Genomic DNA, 16,825 nt, shown 5'->3' on the forward strand with positions numbered 1-16,825 from the left:
AGATAGAGAAACTGGTTAACGCCCCATAAAGCAATAAAACTATAACTTTTAGGGCTTAGTTTAATCTTTTCTACTGGACAGAAGTCATTTGCTTCTCTCCAGGGAAAAATGAATTCTCTTTGTAATCAGACAAAACCCGTTTACATCTCCATCACCTTTCCCTCGAGTTACCCTTTACAGAGTATAAAATCCCCTAATCAGTAATGAAGAATAAATCAGAATAAAGTTACTTAACCTCCCTGTGCCTCAGTTTCCCCATCTGCCCACGGGAGGTAGTAATAGCCATAGAGAGTGTGAGGAAGATTACACGCACCAATACTTATGATGTGCTTAGAACACTGGCCCGTGGAAACTGCTTTACAAGTATTTTCTAAATGAAAAAATAAAAGAAAAATCACCCCTGTCTGCCTTATGGTAGAGACCAAGTTATCCTGATGATGGAACTGGACCAGGATCCAGAGGCGCCCACCCCGCCAGGAGGTCAGGGTCTCCGCTAGGTGGCGCGGGTGCCATGGCTGCTGCCCAGGCCTCCGTGGGGCCACCACGTGGAACGGGGTGGGAGGACCGTATGAAGAAGAAAGCCGCGGGAAGTGTGGGATCAAGTTTTGATTCTGCCGCTAGGGGGTTGGGAGACTCCCGCAAGCTCGTCCATCCTTGGCCCTCCTGGGCCTGTTTTCTGCCCCAGTTAAGCCAGATGCCCTCCACCAGGGAGGGAGATTTGGTCAGTGTCAAGAAAGGGCCAGAGCCTGGACAGCTGGTGAGCTCTCATCCTGCCGTGTGCTTCAAGAGGCGCCACCACCCTTGGCTCCAGAGGTCATGGCCCCAGGGGAGGTGTCATGTTTAGAGCCCCATCCCAAGGTCAGCGCTGCCCGGAGGCACCCTCTGCTGGACCACACATTTTTGTCAGAATATTTTCTCCTAAAAGGCCATAGTGGCCATGAGACGTGACCCTGAGGATCTTGCCCGCACCATCAATGCCACTGAAATGACCCACTGGCCATTCAGGAATAAGATTTCATTTGCCCCCCAGAATTTTCTATCTCCTTGTTTTCCAGCAAAGGGTACACTAATCCTCTTGGGTGTTCTCTAGAGGTAGGCAATGCCCGTTTCCATGCAGGGCCCGTCATCCTGCTGACAGGAGGGCATCCTAACGCTTTGCATCGCCACCCTACCTACCTTGAAATGGGCTTCTGACTCCTCCTCTTGAGTTGAGCTGGAAGGAGAGGGGGTGGCTGACTTGCTCCCTGGGGGCGACGGGGAGCTGTGGGCGATGCCGCTCCTGATGCCCATCTGAGAAATGAGCTGGGACTGGCTGAGGGCGCTCATGTGGCTCGCCAGCATCGCTGGGCGGCCCAGCAGGGGCCCTGGCCGGCCCGAGTCATAGGCAGCCACCTCCGAGTGGACCATCTCCTGGATCTAAGAGAGGAGGACAGGGCGTTTTGAGTCAGAAAGGACCCGTCCTGCCACCATCACACGCCCATTGCAGGGGCCCAGGGGAGGGGCATGTAGGCGAGAAGTGGAGGGTGCTGGCTCCATCTGCTCTGAGCTGTGGCTTCCCCATGGATCCTTGATAGGTGAGTGTCCATGCTACTCTGAGCCCTGCATGATTCGGTGCCCCCGAGGGGGGACCTGGCACAGTGACAGTTGACATTCTATTGACATTCAACCTGGACAGTCGGCATCTTAGCCTCTGCTGGAGAGCTCAGTCAGCTGAGAAAGGATAATTTTATGATACTGAGTCTTCCCTCCTGGAACACGGTGTCCCTCTGCATGAATTCACTATGTAGCATGATAGCAAAGAGCACAGATGCTGGAAGCCGACCTGGTTTTGGATCCTGGTTCAGCCACTTATAAGCTGGGTGACTTCGGCCAAGTTACTTAACCTCTCTGTGCCTTGGTTCTTCATCTGAAACATGTGGGTAATAACCTACCTTCTAGGCTATTAAGGATTAAAAGCACCTAGCACATAGTAAGCCCTACATTGTATAAGGGTTTGTTAAATACATAGAATAAATAAACCCCTTAATGTTTTGCATTTTTCTTCCCGTAGCTCAGTAATATTTGTATTAATTATTCCCTATGATATTTTCTAATTGGTTATTTTTGGAATATAAGAAAGCTACTGATTTTTACCTATAGGTACTTCTCATAGTAAGTACATATTGAGAATAGTGCACGCTTTTGCTTAAATATTACACACACATACTGTTCTGTGAGGCATACCAATTTGCATGTCCTTTCAATTCCTTTTATTTTCTCTGCATCTGCAGTTATTCTCTTTCTAATTTCTCACATCAACTATCTGTGTTTTCCTCTCACTTTTTCTTCATTAAGCAAGCTCATGGGTTTTCTTTTTTATGATGTGGGATTTTTATTTTTTTCCTCAAAAGAATCATATCTCAATTTTTTTCACTACTTTTCCTGTTTTCTATTTCTTTAATATCATTTTAACCTTTACTGATTTCTTTCTCTGATTTTTCAAAATCCTCACCCGAGGATATTTTTTCCATTGATCCTTAGAGAGAGCGGAAAGGAGGAAGGGAGGGAGGGGGGAGAGAAACACACACATCGATGTGAGAGAGACACATGATTGGCTGCTTCCCACACGCGCCCCAACGGGGGCCGGGGGTTGAACCGCCCTTGACTGGGAACCGAGGCCCTTCGGTGCACAAGTGGACATAACCACTGAGCCACACCAGCCAGGAAAGATTTATTATTGTTGCTTCCGTCTCATTTTGAGTTATATTTTTAATTCAGGTCTTTGCATGTGGCTCCTCATCTTTCAAGTCTAAACTTGAATGTCACCTCCTCAGAGAAGCCTTCCCTGACCACTTTGTCTGAAAATTCTAATTATGTTCTATCATCATATTGTTTGTTTCCTTCATAATTTCAAGTTTCAATTATTTTGTTTTTCTATCTGCTTGTCGACTCTCTTCCCCTCTGGAAGCTCCCTGAGCAGAGGCCTTGCTCACTACTGTATTCCTAGTGTGTTTGGTGCTGCCTGGAACACGCTCGGTGAGTACTTTAAAAATATTTGTTAAAGGGTGGAAAAAGGAAGGGCGGGGAGGATGCCACTCCTGGTAGGTAAAGCTCTCCAGTTGTCTCTTTTCTTGAGAATGTGATAGAATGAGAGTTGTTTATGCAGCAGAATGGGGCAGAATTGGTGAGAATTGAAGATGTGACATTAATTAGCTACTTCTTTGAGTCAGACTTGGGACAGGACGTAGTCATTTCCTACTGGATCAACAATCTCCTAAGAGTTTATGAGCCAGATGAGACTCGATCTCTGCATCTTTTTTCTTTTCAAGTTTCCTTTATCCTCTTAGCAGAGAAAGCATAAATAACACAGTCCAAACAAAAAATGCCCAGCAAGTACAGAATAAAGTGATAGAGAATAAATAAGGATACATGAGTAAAATAGTTGTTAAAGTATGTATACAAATATTGTTCAAAAATCAGAAAAATTAATCCATATTTATTTATAAAGATAGAATTATTTGTTCATAGATATTAAGCTTATATATATATTTTTGCTTCTCTGAGTTTCCCCCGTCTTTCCTTTGTTGATCAAGTTTTATCTAGTGATTTTTATGGCACTGTACTACATCTCTAATTCCTCATGTAAGAAAAAAATTTAAGCTTTTAATTTTTCTCTCCGTCAGTGGTTTGGGTTCCAGATTATTGTTTTTCATTAAATAATTTATTTCAATCATTATTTTGACAGTTGCGTTAAGTTTCATACCATGATAACAACAGTATTTAGACATTAACTCTAGGTTTTGCTATTTCCATTGCTCACACCACTGGTTTTTTTATACCATATATTTCCCATACTTGATCTATTTTAATTCATTTCTCAATCAAAGGTAACTGCTTCTCTAAGTAATTTTTTAACCCAAAGCTCCTTTGAAATAAGAAAAATTTGCATAATGCTATTTTTCTCTATAAGCTACATTCACTTAATTTTGTCTGATGGTTGGTAAGCTCTTTGAGCTGGATACTTCCTACTTTCTTCAGTTAAGTGATACTTTCTATTATTTTTTGGATTATTGCTTCTTTTCCATTGGCCTTTTAAAAAGAATTTCCTGTTAAAAACACATATTGAATCTTCAGAGTCTTTTATCGGTTCAGTCTTAATTTTGAGCTCTTTAACAGATGACTTGGATTTTGGGAGAAAATCTTGTTATTTGATTATCTGCAGTAGTTTTCACTGCATTTTAAAATCCAATAACCACATATTTTATCTAAACGCAATCTTTCCTGATTTCAAATTTTTCTCATTACATAGATACACTACATAATTGCAGTTTGTAAATTATGAGCAGTTCCCCCCATTTATTGGATTAGGAGCTTCAGAATGGACCTTCTTTAGAACTGCAATTTTTGTACATGTGTCCAGTGACTTTTCTCTTTATTTCTATTTCTAATAACTAGATCAGCACCTCGCACACCGAAAAACCAAATGCTTGCTGGTCCTATTGAATAAAATTAAAGCTAAAACAGCAGAGTTGTGTGTGATCTGGGAATGATGTCAAATTTAGCTCAGTGAGTCCAGGGTTTCCACAGAGGGTGAGTGGGACTCTGGGTCACTTCACTCCTGTAGTGACAAATATATTCTCAATAACTGAGTGCCAGACCTTTCATGAGTGTCTGCTCTGTGACAGACATAAGCAGACAAGAGAGCTCTGGGAATGAGAGGGCCACCCCCATCCCCACCCCACCACAGCCGCTCTTCAGGGCCTCACAGTTAATTAAGGAGACCAACCCCTACATGAAGAGAATATATGGCTGGTTATTAATAGATACAATCCAACAAGACATGGGTATAGCTACTAAGCATCTTAGATTTTCTAGGGCATTAAAAATGTTTGTCTTAATCTCCCCAAAGTAGAAAATATGCCTGTGATGTGAGGTCTGCTGCTTGAGGACGTCACTGACGTAGGCGCTGAGGTACCTGACCCAGATTCCTCTGGCCATGCTGCTGCATCCATCCCCATGCTGGGAGTGCTCGCACCGGTCCCCTTCTCCACATGTCATTGGCCAAACAGGAGCTGCCTTCCTCGAGAGGCTATGATATCCCACAACTCCATCCCCCATCCTACAGCAGACCTCAGCCACTGCTTGACTGACGCAGGGGTACAAAAGGCTGGACTCCTTCCTCTGCAGTGCAGGCGCACCCCAGAGCCCCCCAATCCTCCAACTGAGGCCAATCCTTGCCGGTTCCATCCTCTGTAGACCCTGATTCCTGCAGCCCCTTCTCTTGAGAGCACTCCCTCGCTAAACAACAAGAATCCTTGTATCAGGCTTTGCTTGAGGGGCCTCACCTAAGTCACCCTCCACCAGGTCCACCGGTTTCCCCTCTCTGTGGATGGCATCCTATCAGCATCAAATCATGCTCAGCCCTCTCCCATCCCCCCCCCTCCTGTCTTTAAGTGAAAATCTCCCTTATTTCCAGGTCTCCTAAAAACTTCTGTCCCAACTTTCTTGCTTCCCTGCACACTCAAACTTCTTCTGAGAACCACCTCTCCTCACTGCTGTTAGGACCTCTCCTCCCATCAGCGACTCACCTGGCACATGTCTTCATTACTGTCTATACCACTATAGTCATCGCTGTCATCACCACCACCCTCATCAGGAGGAGAAGTTTTTATTAAGCACTTAATATGTGCCAGAACTGTTTGCCTATTGTAACATTTAATCACCACAGCTACCCTAGGAGGTAATATAATCACCCTCAGCTGGGGAATCAAGGCTCAGAGAGGTTCAGAGACTGGCCCATGATCGCACAGCTACCAAAGGAGAAACTAGGTCTCTCCAGACCATCACACTTTCTCCCTTAGCTATGTGGTCTTTCCCCAAAACATGCCTCCGTCCTCAACTCTGGGGCTTGCTGCCTCCCCTGACAGCCCTCTTCCCTCTGTCCAGGGCCAGGCTCTTGGCTGTTGGCTACCTAACCATTCCCTCTTGGTCTTCTTCAGCCCACCCCTTCGGCACTGGCATTCCTCAGGCTCTCTCTCTCCAACCCCCTTCCTTTCTCCACCCCCAGGCCCCTCTCACCACTGCCCTGAGCCTGTGACTGCTACTGGTGAGGGACCCCTGGTGGTGCCTCTAAATTCCTATGTCTCACCTAAGAAAGGGTTTCATTTAAAGGCAATGTCAGGCTGTAAAAGAAAAACAGGTGAGCTCACAGGAGAGGTACAGAGTGGTCAGACAATGTCCATCCCTCCACACGTTCTAGAACACTCTATTAGCTCACAGAACCCCTTCCCCAGTCAGAACCCACCCTCCTCTGCCCAACATGTTCAGCAACCACTGCCTTTTGTCCTAATCAGCTATAGCTGATGCTGTGCGGGCCCTGCCCTGTGCCCTTGGCTGACCTTGGAGGTCACCCCTCCCCCCCATGGCAGAAGGTTACTGCACCTGCATCTCACTACCTGGGAGGATAAGCAGTTAGGGCCCCAGGAATGACCCTCAGCCAATGAGGAGGGACAGGAGCTTGTGGACAGACCCGCACTTCCTCTCCCCTCAACGGGACAATTCTGAGTTGAGTCCCATATGCCTCTCAGAGGGTCCCCAGCAGGATGATGTCCCAGTTGCCACCGTGGTCCCAACTCATCAACCTGCCTTTTACTGGCTTTCTTCCCTTCCAGTGTCACCTCCCTTCTTCCTCCACAGGGCTTCCTGCAGTCTGTCCCCAAAAAACCACTTGCGCCCAAACCTTTGCGCCAGGGTCTGATTTAGGGGGATCCCAAAGAGAGACCGTCTCTCAGCCTCCAGCATGGCTTCCTTGAGTCCAGGTGCCATGCTGGCCACCAGAGTGACCCTTCTGGAGTGTGAAATTTCCCCTCCCTGCTCAGAATCTTTCCGTAGCTCCCAGGTGGCCGCCAGCACTGTCCTCGCCTTGTAAAACGCCCACGAAGATCTGCACCACCTCTCTCGTCCTGACCTCTCCCGCCCCTTCCCAGAGCCCCCGGGGCATGAGGGCTCCTCTCCAGAATGGAGCCTTTCCCCCTGTGGCTCACTGGTGTTTCCTCTGTGTCATCACCCTCGGAGACTTACCTGAAGTGTCACCTCCTCAGAGAAGCCTTCCATGACCTCTCTCTTCTCCCTTCTCCTCTGGCCACACCCTCTCCCCAGCCTGTCCAGGGCTCACCACGGGGGGTGCCAAGCATCCAAGCACCCGCTCAGGCGCAGGCACATAACGCGCCCCCAGTCCCAGGCAGGTGGCCCAGCACCCAGGTGGTGCTTCCGAGAGGCTGGCGACCAGCTGACCCCCGCCTCCTGCCTGCCCGCGGAAGCCCGTGGGCACGTCCAGGGGTCCAGGGGCCACGCTGCGCCCTCTCCAGGGAGCGGGAAGCGAGAGGGTAACGGGAGCCGCTGGGAGGGAATTAGGTTCCCCGGGCTTACTAGGCGCTCAGGGCTCAGGCGCACAAAGGTGCTTCCACAGACTCCCGGGCACAAGCACACGGGCGGAGAGGAGAAATCACACCTTCCTCCGCCGGCTGCCGACTCAGCCCACATCTCGCCTGCTTCCTCCGAGGCAGGGACGAGGTGCCACTAACACAGCCTCACACTCTGCCTGGGGAATCCGAACGTGTCTCCTGGAGGCCACAGCGGTTCTGCCCACTGTGTTCTCTTACTGAAGACCCTGTCTCAGTTCCAGAGGGTCCAGAAACTTCTCCTTAATCTCTAAGCACAATCAGGTCCTAAAGGAAAATTATCAAGCCACTGAGCAGCATTTTACAATCCCTGCCACAGCCTCAGAGTAGCCCTTCCTGACAGATAATATCCCTGTTTCACAGAGGATGGTAGCACTAGTAATAATGACAATAATACTTACTATTATATTTAGTGAGGCTCACTGGGACCTTCAGGAACAAATCTTTGACATAACACTATCACCATCCCCATTTTACAATAAAGACACTAAAACTCAGAGAGGTTAAGGGACTTTCCCAAGGTCATAGAATCCTGGCTGTTTTCCAAGACTGAGATCTTTTCACTGCACCCACACAGATCTGAATGGCTCTAATGTGGGTGAAAAGTAACGAACCTGCTCTCACAGGGCAACTGTGAGGATGCAGTGTAAAGATAAACTTTTTACAGAGCCCAGCACGTATTAGGTGTTCAACACAAGAAAGTTTCGTTTCCTTCATTCCCTCATGAACTTGCTGAAGGTATGAGCTTGAACTGAATCTCAGTGGGCTAAGAAGAGGTCACAACCAATGGAAGTTTCTGGAATATGAGAGAAAAGGGAAATCATGACGACAAACATTACAGCACAGGGCCTGGCACAGGGGTGCTTCACAAACATTTGTTACATTCATTAGGGCAGTAATTGGCAAACTTCTGTAAGTGGACAGATATTAAATACTTTGGGCTTTGAGGGCCGAATGGTTTCTGTCATAACTACTCAACTCTGCTGCTGTAGCACAAAATCATCCATATTCAATATGTCAATGAATGGGTGTGGCTGTGTTTCAATAAAACTTTATTTACAAAAACAAGCAGAGGGCCAGATTTGACCTATGGCCATGGATTGCCAGCTCCCATGTTAGTCAAATATTGTCAAATAAAAGGAAATACTGGTAGAAGCATTAGCCTTTATTTGGCAGTTACCATCTGCTGGGCACTGATCTTCTGACCAATTTTAATTCTCACCCAGTCGTGGGAGGAAAGGTGTATTATCAGCATTTTACAGATGAGGAAGCTGAGGTTCAGAAAGGGAAATAATGTACCCCAGGCCTTTAGAGCTGGGATTCAAGTCAAAGTCTGTCTGGTTCCCACACCCATGTCCTCGGGCACTACATCACCAGGTGTGCTGTCCCTTGGCTAAGCCCTGCCCTGGCAACCAGCTGGGCTCTTGCTCTAGCTCACATTGCAGCGTATCTTTAAAATCAGAAAGGCCTGGACTGGTGACAGAGATCTGGTAGTTGGCCACCGCCCTCCAAATCTGAGTTTCCATTGCTGACTTGAGCCTCCTCATGTCCTTGACTGGGCCTCTGCCTTGAGCTGTCCTCATCAGAATGATCTCCACGGTCATTTTATTTCTCTAATCCTCCCGGGTCCCCAAGACTGCTCCCACCACCCATTCACTCACTCGCTCATTCAAAAAACATTCCCTAAAGGCTGTTATGCCTGAGATCCTGGGTGAGATGCAGGAGACCAAGATTAGATCAAAAGCACCCTATCTGAGTGCACAGTCTGATGGAGGAGGCAGAGATGCACCCATATAGTTTTAACCAGCGCAGCAGCACAGGTGCGCAGAGGGACCTGGGCCAGGCAGGAAGGGGTCCCTCCAATGGCTGGAGAGCCAGAAAGCCTTTCCCCAGGAGAGCGCTCAGAGCTGACTCCTGAAGGGGAAGTTTGCAGAGGACAAGATGGGGTGTGGAGGCCGCTCCCTGGAGCAGGAGCATATGAAGGGCGCAGAGCCGTGGAGCAAAGTGATGGTTAACTTTGCGCCAACTTGGCTGGGCCATGGTTGCCAAGACATTTGGTCAAACATTATTCTGGGTGTGTCTGTGAGGGTGTTACCCGATTTTCACCTTAAAGTCATCTACAAAATCCCTTTCGTTCTGTAAGGTAACATACTCATAGGCTCCGGGGATTAGGGTGTGGGGGACATCTTGGGGGGATTGTTCAGTCTACTGTACCCCAGGTGCCCTCCACGCCGATCTTCCCAGAGGCACGCTGCTCTCTGAGGTTTCCTCAGGCTTTAAGAGGCAGCTATTTGAAAATTCTTTCCTTTTAGGAAGAAAAATTCCAGCACAAAAGAGGGGAAAAGAAAGCCAATAGGAAGCTTGCCCCAATGCTTGCCCCTTGCAAGGAATCCCTGTCAGTAAGTATTTCTAATAAACTTTCATGCTCGGCGAGAGATTCTTTGCACGCTGACAAATTTCTTGTGAAATTTGAGATGTCTTGTTCAGAGTAATAGCTACAGTGCACAGGTGCCCAGCTGCTATTGTAAAATCAGTAAGCATTTAATTGAAACAAATGACTATAATAATAGTACATTATCCCTGCAGGCCGAGCGCCATCACAGTTTTAATTATTGAGTTAAGAGTCAGACTAATTTATCCTTTAAAGCAACAGCCCCATTCCTGGTTACACTGATCATCCTGTTATGAATATGAAGGGCCAGCAGGGAAGGGTGTAAATGCAAAGCAATTTGTCCCCTTCTGGCTGGTTGTGTGTTAAAGGTTTGCAAACACTGGGCGCTGAGACACTGGGTCTGGGATTGCCTGGCTCAGGGCGTGAGGTTTCTGCTCAGGCTGGGATGGGGGCCGTGGTCCTTATGCTTCCCATCTCTGGCACGCAGGCTCTCACTCCTCTGCTCAGAGCCCGCACTAGCTCCCTACTTCACTTCGAGGAGAAGCCTAAGTCCTTACTAAGCTAGAGACGCTAGAACAACCCCCCACCCTCCCAATCACCTGGTACCTCTCTGGCCTCCACCTCCACTCCCCGCTTCACTCCACGGCGGCAACTTACCTCCTTACCATCCTTTAAACCAGGCATGCTGCCACCTCAGGACCCTTCTTTAGCTCATTGCAATTTTTCTCCCTAGGGGTCACTTGCCAATATTTTTTAGAGACAGTTTTTGGTTGTTACAACTTGTAGATGCTACCGGCATTTAGTGGGTAGTAGACCAGGGATGCTGCTAAACATCCTATAATACACAGGCAGCCCCGCCATAAGAATTACCCCGCCCAAGGTGTCAATAGTGCCAAAGGGTCTGATTTAGGGGGATCCCAAGGAGACACCAGCCCTCTCTCAGCCTCTAGCGCTCAACTGCACGCTTCTCCCCAATCTGTGTGTTTGCCCTTTTTTCCATAACCCAGCAGTGACAGGTGTCCCTACAACCCCTTCCATCAAGCCACCTTCCCAGTTCCTACTGAGGATTAGTAAGAATTTAAGACTTTTTTTTAACTGCAGGTGTATGCTTTAGAATCCTTATGGTTTTCTTAGCACTCTGGTTACAAAGTTGTGTAGACCATGAGAGGTTTGCCCCAGCTCCATTTTTCCTGTAAGCTGTTATTTTTAGTACAGTGGTACCTCGGTTTTCAAACATCTCTGTTGACGAACATTTTGGGTTACGAACGCCTTAAACCCAGGAGTAAATGCTTCGGTTTTCGAACATGCCTCGGAAATCGAACATGCCACATGGCTTCTGCCGAGGGCAAGATCCTGAGGCCTAGCTGTCGGCTGTGGATCCCTCAGTTTTCGAACATTTTAGAACTCAAACGGGCTTCCAGAACGGATCACATTTGAAAACAGAGGTACCACTGTATTTTGCAGGTTTTTCAGGACTGCATCTCTTCACATTATATTTATTAAGCAGCTGCTGTGTGCCAGGCCCTGTGCTGAGCACTGGGGATTCAGAGTGAATAAGGCAGGTAAGGTCCCTGGCCTATGGGGCTGACAGTCTCCTGGGGGATACAGGTATCGATCAATTCCACTCCCAAACCAATACGCAGACACAGTGGTGATGAGTGCTGGCAGGGAAGCCACAGGCCACTGTGAGGTTCCTAGATGCAGACTGGGGACCCAGAAAGGTCTCAATATGGCTGGCGTGAAGGGTAGTGGATAGGGGTGGGGAGGGGGGGAAGGATGAGCTTAGGAAACCAGGCACAAGCCAGGCTGGGTAGGACCTTGAGTGCCAGGTGAAGACATCTGGACTTTATCCTGAGGGTCACTGGGAACCCAGAGGGTTTTAGGCAGAGTGGTGACTTGAATTTTAGAAAGGCCGACTTGGCTGCTATGTGGCAGGGGCAGCTTCCAGGTGAGAGGTGACGCAGCCATCACTGGAGATTCAGATGGAAAGAACGAGATGAGCCTGAGAGATGCCATGGGAGAGAGTCAGGATTTGGAACTGATGGTCATGGCAGGTGGTCAAGGATGACACCAGATCACCGATGATATTTACAGGCTGGGAAGAAGGGACCTGACCAGCCAGGTGGGGAGGAGTGGTCAGCTGTGAACGGGCTGAGCTTGGGCACAGCATCCAAGTGGGGTCTGCAGGTGGGGATGGTCGATTACATGTCTGGTGCTTAGAGGAGGGACCAAGCAGTGGAAACTGACCTGGGTCCCAGTGGTACCCAGCCACAACAGTGGAGAATCAGGCAGAGAGAGATGCAGGAGGGGCCTGCAAGGAACCAAGAGGTTGTCTGAGCAGCAGACACTAGGAGCATTAAAGTCACACAGTCACATCAAGGGAGCAGAGGGAGAGAGTTTCAGGAAGAAGGGGGGGGGGGCTGGCTGGCCCAAGACAGCCTAGTGTCAAATATGATAAAGGCAGCACATGCTCAATGCATTTGGCAATGTGGAGGCCACCAGGTCCCCGAGTGGAGCAGTTTCATGGTCAGGGGTAGGCAGAAGCCAGAGTGAATAGGAGGGGAGGAAATACAGACAACCAGGGTCAATGACCTCTCCTAGAAGCTCCCCTGGGACCATGAGGGGCGAGATGGGACAGTAGGTAGGTGTCAAAGGATAACCTTTTATTCAGATGCTAAGGGGAAAGTGCAGTTGTGGAGGGCGGGTGTTCCTGTCACAGTAATGCCCCCACAGAGACCTTAGCTATAGAACTGATGGGCCACATCTCAGCTTTGGTCTTGAGCGATCTTTTTAACAGTCCTGGGAGGTAGATGCGGTTTCTCCCACTTTATAGATGACCAAATTGTGTCCCAGAGAGGCAAATTCCATTGCCTCCTGTCCGCAGCTCATCGGAGCAGCACCAGGATCCCAACCCGGGTCTGCCTGACCCCAGAGTCTGAGCTCTTCACCACCGAGGGCAGCAGGATGTGGCGTGGGCTGGGCCAGCCAGCTGGCAGGGGCAGAGTGCCCGAAAGGATGGCTGTTATCAGCACACGGAGTCAGCACAGCATATCTGCCCTGTTTTGACTACTGCTGAACTCGTGGGGGAACTGCTGGACAAAAACAATGGCAAACCGCCAGGAACTTGCTGTGAGCAAGTTGGAACTGGAGGCAAGGCTTGGGGTCCTGAGTCAGCTTGACGGTCATTCCCCCAGTGTCAGGGGCTTCTGGGACTTCAGGGCACATTGTGTCCAAGGCAGGGACAAAGCTGGGGGAAGCCCCAAGGGGCAGATCACAGGGGATGAGGGCTGGTCCTGCAGAAACTGGGGAGCCTGGTGGCCGTGGGTGGGGGATGGCTTAGCAGGTCTCCTGTGCTCAGGGTAAGAGGTCAGGAGGACCGGGGCAGCTGTGATGGACCAGGCTGAGCTGAGGTGTAGAGCTAGCGCCCTTGGTCTCAGCTGGCTGATAACCAAAATGACCTGTCGGAGCTGTGAACCCTCCTTCTTCCTAAATTTGATCTTCGGTTCTTATTTTGAAGGGGGCTGGATGCCCTGGCCCACAGCACAGGGGCTAAGCCAGGTTCTGGAAGGATGCACCTGCTTATCAGCGGGAACTTTGCCTCCCCACCTCAGTGGCAGGGAGGGTGTGTTTTACAACTTTATCTCATTGCCTGTCTGTCTACCCCACTGGAACTTAAGCCCCATGGATCGGGGATTGTCATCTGCACAGGGCTTGGGAGAGTACCTGGTACACAGTAGGGCTCAATAAACGTTTATAGAATAAATGAGAAAGGACATGAGTGAATCCTGATGAAATGAAGCTGAGAAACTTCACATCTTGCTCAAGGTCTTGCACTTTTAAGCACCAGAGCCAGGGTTTAGGTCCAGAAAAAGGAGGTTATTTCCCCTTCAGCTCCCCACACAAGGCACCTCTTTCCTATTACCCACCCAGCGCACCCCTCCTATCACCTCCCAGCCCCCCATTACCTCCCTAGCTCCCTATTACCAGCCCACCATTGCCGGGGTCTCTCCTAGACCCCTGTCCTCAGCACCCCTCTTTGGGGATGGGGCAGCTCCGATGTCCTGCTGGCCCAGCTCCCTCCACCCAGAACTCAGCCACCCTAACCCCTATTCACTCTTCAGAATTCAACTCAAATGCCACCACCTCCAGGAAGACCTCGCTGGCTCTCCTACTTAAACCAGGGTCCCTGGTTATTGCCTTTCATGGCACCTTGTTTTTAATTTTTAATTGACCTTGTCATCATTGCAATTACACATTCACCCTCACATGTGAATGATTCTGGATGTGTGCTCCATCTATGAAGGAGGGGACCTGCTTTGCTCAGGGCCACTTCCCCGGTGTCCAGCCCCAGGCCAGGCACACAGGAGGCACTCAGTGAATGTTAAAGGAATGAGCCAGGTAGGCCTGGGAGCTCTGGGCCCCAGAGGAGCCACCACCCCAAGCTCCAAACCAGGCCCAGGGATTCGAGCCCCTAAGTGGGACCTGTCTCTTCCACCCCCCTCTCCAAGCATCTGAAGCATGGCATGGCCAGGCTCCTGCTTCCTTCAAGCTTCTCCTCATCCTGCTCCTCACTGGAGCAGTGGTCCACACACTGAGTACTCCTGCCTCTTGCCTTTGCTTATGCTGTTCCTTCTGCCAGGGATGCCTGTCCCATCCGCACACATCTAGAGACTGGCTGAAGTCAGTTGGACCTGCTGTACCTCTGGGGACCTGAAGGATCTTGACCAGCCACTTCATCTGCTGGGCTTCCTCACTTGAGGGTCTCTACAAGGGGCAGAAGTGGAGTCAGATTTGCATTTCAGAAAGCTATACACTGGGAATGAACCGGCTCGTGAATGAACCAGAGGGGAAAGAAGCAGAGAGACCAGGTCAGACTTCTGCACCAGGCCAGGCACTGATGGGATGTCTGAGCTGGGACTGGGCAGTGGACCTGGATGGGGACAGTAGAGGGGGGAGGGATTCAGGAGGCAGGCTCAGCATGGCTCAAAGATCCCTGGCGGGTGTTGGGACCCCACGTGAGAGGGAAACACAAGGAAAGGGAAGGGTTACTCACCCCTCCCTCTCCCTTAACGCTTAACACTCTCCATTGTGAATTAGCACATATGCTAATTAAAACCATCTTTCCAAAGAATTTATTATAGGATATTCTAAGCTAATTATAAATTCTCTGTAGCTGATCCTGAGCAGTTGGCTAATGTGGTGTTGAAATCTCTTTGGCCACCCTCGTTTCAATTATTCATCAGGCCCTGCAACAGTTGTGAACTGTAATTTAAACAGTCATCTCATGAATATTCAATTAATACAACAAACACTGGTGTGTTTTACTGCCTTGCTCCTCAATATTTTGAATCCTCACCCATGTTTACATGTTTTTATGAACTCTCAGGAAAAGTGTTGCCTATTGAAGTCCCTGGTTAAGCCGAGATTGAAATGCCCAGGAGAGGGTTAGAGGCTGCAGGCAAATGTCCAATATCCTTTCTTGGAAAAGTTGCAGGTGGTCAGACTGGAAGGGTCCAGGGATGGGAGGCCCAGAGAGGGCAAGGACTGGCCTGAGGTCACACAGTGGATACGAGACAGACAGGATTCAGAGTTCTGAGGTGGTTCCCACTGCCTAATCCGCCACAAATTAATTTGTATAGGGGGCTGGGGACATCTGGCTCTGAGACTGTGAGGGATGCAGAGGAAGCCAGGCATTCCATGTGGCCCAGCCACTTAGAGGCAATGGCCCAATGTTGCCAGAGCAGGTGCAGCTGCTCAGAGCAACAGGCTGCTTTAGAATCCAGGCTGAGCCCACCCTTAAAAACCAGGTCAGAGGAATATGCGTCCCCTCTCCCTGTTGTGAGCTTTAGGCTCCACAGATAGATCCTCACTGATTCTCACACTCCTCTTATGAGGCAGGCACTAGGATGATTCCCATTGTTACAGATGAGAAGACTGAGGCTCAGAGGGCTAAGAAGCTTGCCCAGGGAGCGTTCTCCTCTCCTTCTCCTGACACCCGCACCCTCGAAAAATCATTTTCACAACTTTAAGGAGAGTTTTATAATAGAGGAAAGTCAGAGAATTTTATAATAGAGGAAAGTCAGAAATAGCCTAAATGTCTGCCAATAGAACATTGTTTACATTTACAATGAAGCATCCATTGTGACATCGGAATGTTATGCAGACACTAAAAATAAGAGCATGGCCTGTAATTATGGACACGAAAATACATCCATTACAGACTTGCAGAAAAGTGGCAGGTCTAGAACAGACTAGAAAGCACAGGAGAAGGCACCATGTAATGGTCTCATTTATGTAAAGTATATGCGTATAATGCACAAAGACATGACAGCAAAGATACTTAGCAAATGGTTAGGTTAATCCTGGTTATTGTGGATGGTGCACTTTTAATGATCTTTTATTTCTTTGTGTTTGCTTGTGTTTATTTTATTTATTTTTTTACAATGAACATGTGCCATTTTTAGAAAAACCAATAATGCTATGTTTTTGGAAGAAAGACATGAAAGATGTAAGAATTTCATGTCAAAATTTATAGAATACAGCAATGCCATACTCCGAAAAGATGTACAGCCATGAGCATTCTATTATTAAACAATAAACAACAAAAGTAAGTGAACTAAAGAATCTAAAATAAAAAATTTAAACATCTACAGAAAGAGATTAATAAACATTAAAGGAGAAATGAATAAGTTAAGAAAAAAAATAAAAGTAATAGAATTGAAACATAACTCTGATGGCTGGTTCCTTGAATAAAATTAATAAAGCAAAGTAGATAAAGCAATAACATGGATAAAGCTCTGGTAAAGAAACACATGAAAAAAAGAGAGAAATTGTAATATACAACTTTAGGAATATGCTTAGGGAATAAGCCTATAAAAATTATAAGATAATGCTGAATAGTATTCAATGGTAATAACTGTATAAATCTCAGTGTAATAAACTGTTCATTTTATGAAGATGGCATAACCTGTATAATGATTATATAGATTATAGT

General features: G+C 48.2%; 1 protein-coding gene across 6 annotated transcripts in view; it reads right to left on the minus strand.

Annotated features, from left to right (window-relative positions):
- Positions 1-16,825, minus strand: part of TOX2 (TOX high mobility group box family member 2) — a 103,379-nt gene that overhangs the window by 5,485 nt on the left and 81,069 nt on the right. For all 6 annotated transcript variants that reach the window (XM_081148864.1, XM_081148865.1, XM_081148866.1 and 3 more), the window contains exon 4: positions 1,177-1,416. In XM_081148864.1, the coding sequence (XP_081004990.1) occupies positions 1,177-1,416 (240 nt within the window). The remainder of the gene's footprint in view (positions 1-1,176; positions 1,417-16,825) is intronic.

Source organism: Miniopterus schreibersii, assembly GCF_964146895.1.
Source record: "Miniopterus schreibersii genome assembly, chromosome: 10".
NCBI lineage: Eukaryota > Metazoa > Chordata > Mammalia > Chiroptera > Miniopteridae > Miniopterus > Miniopterus schreibersii.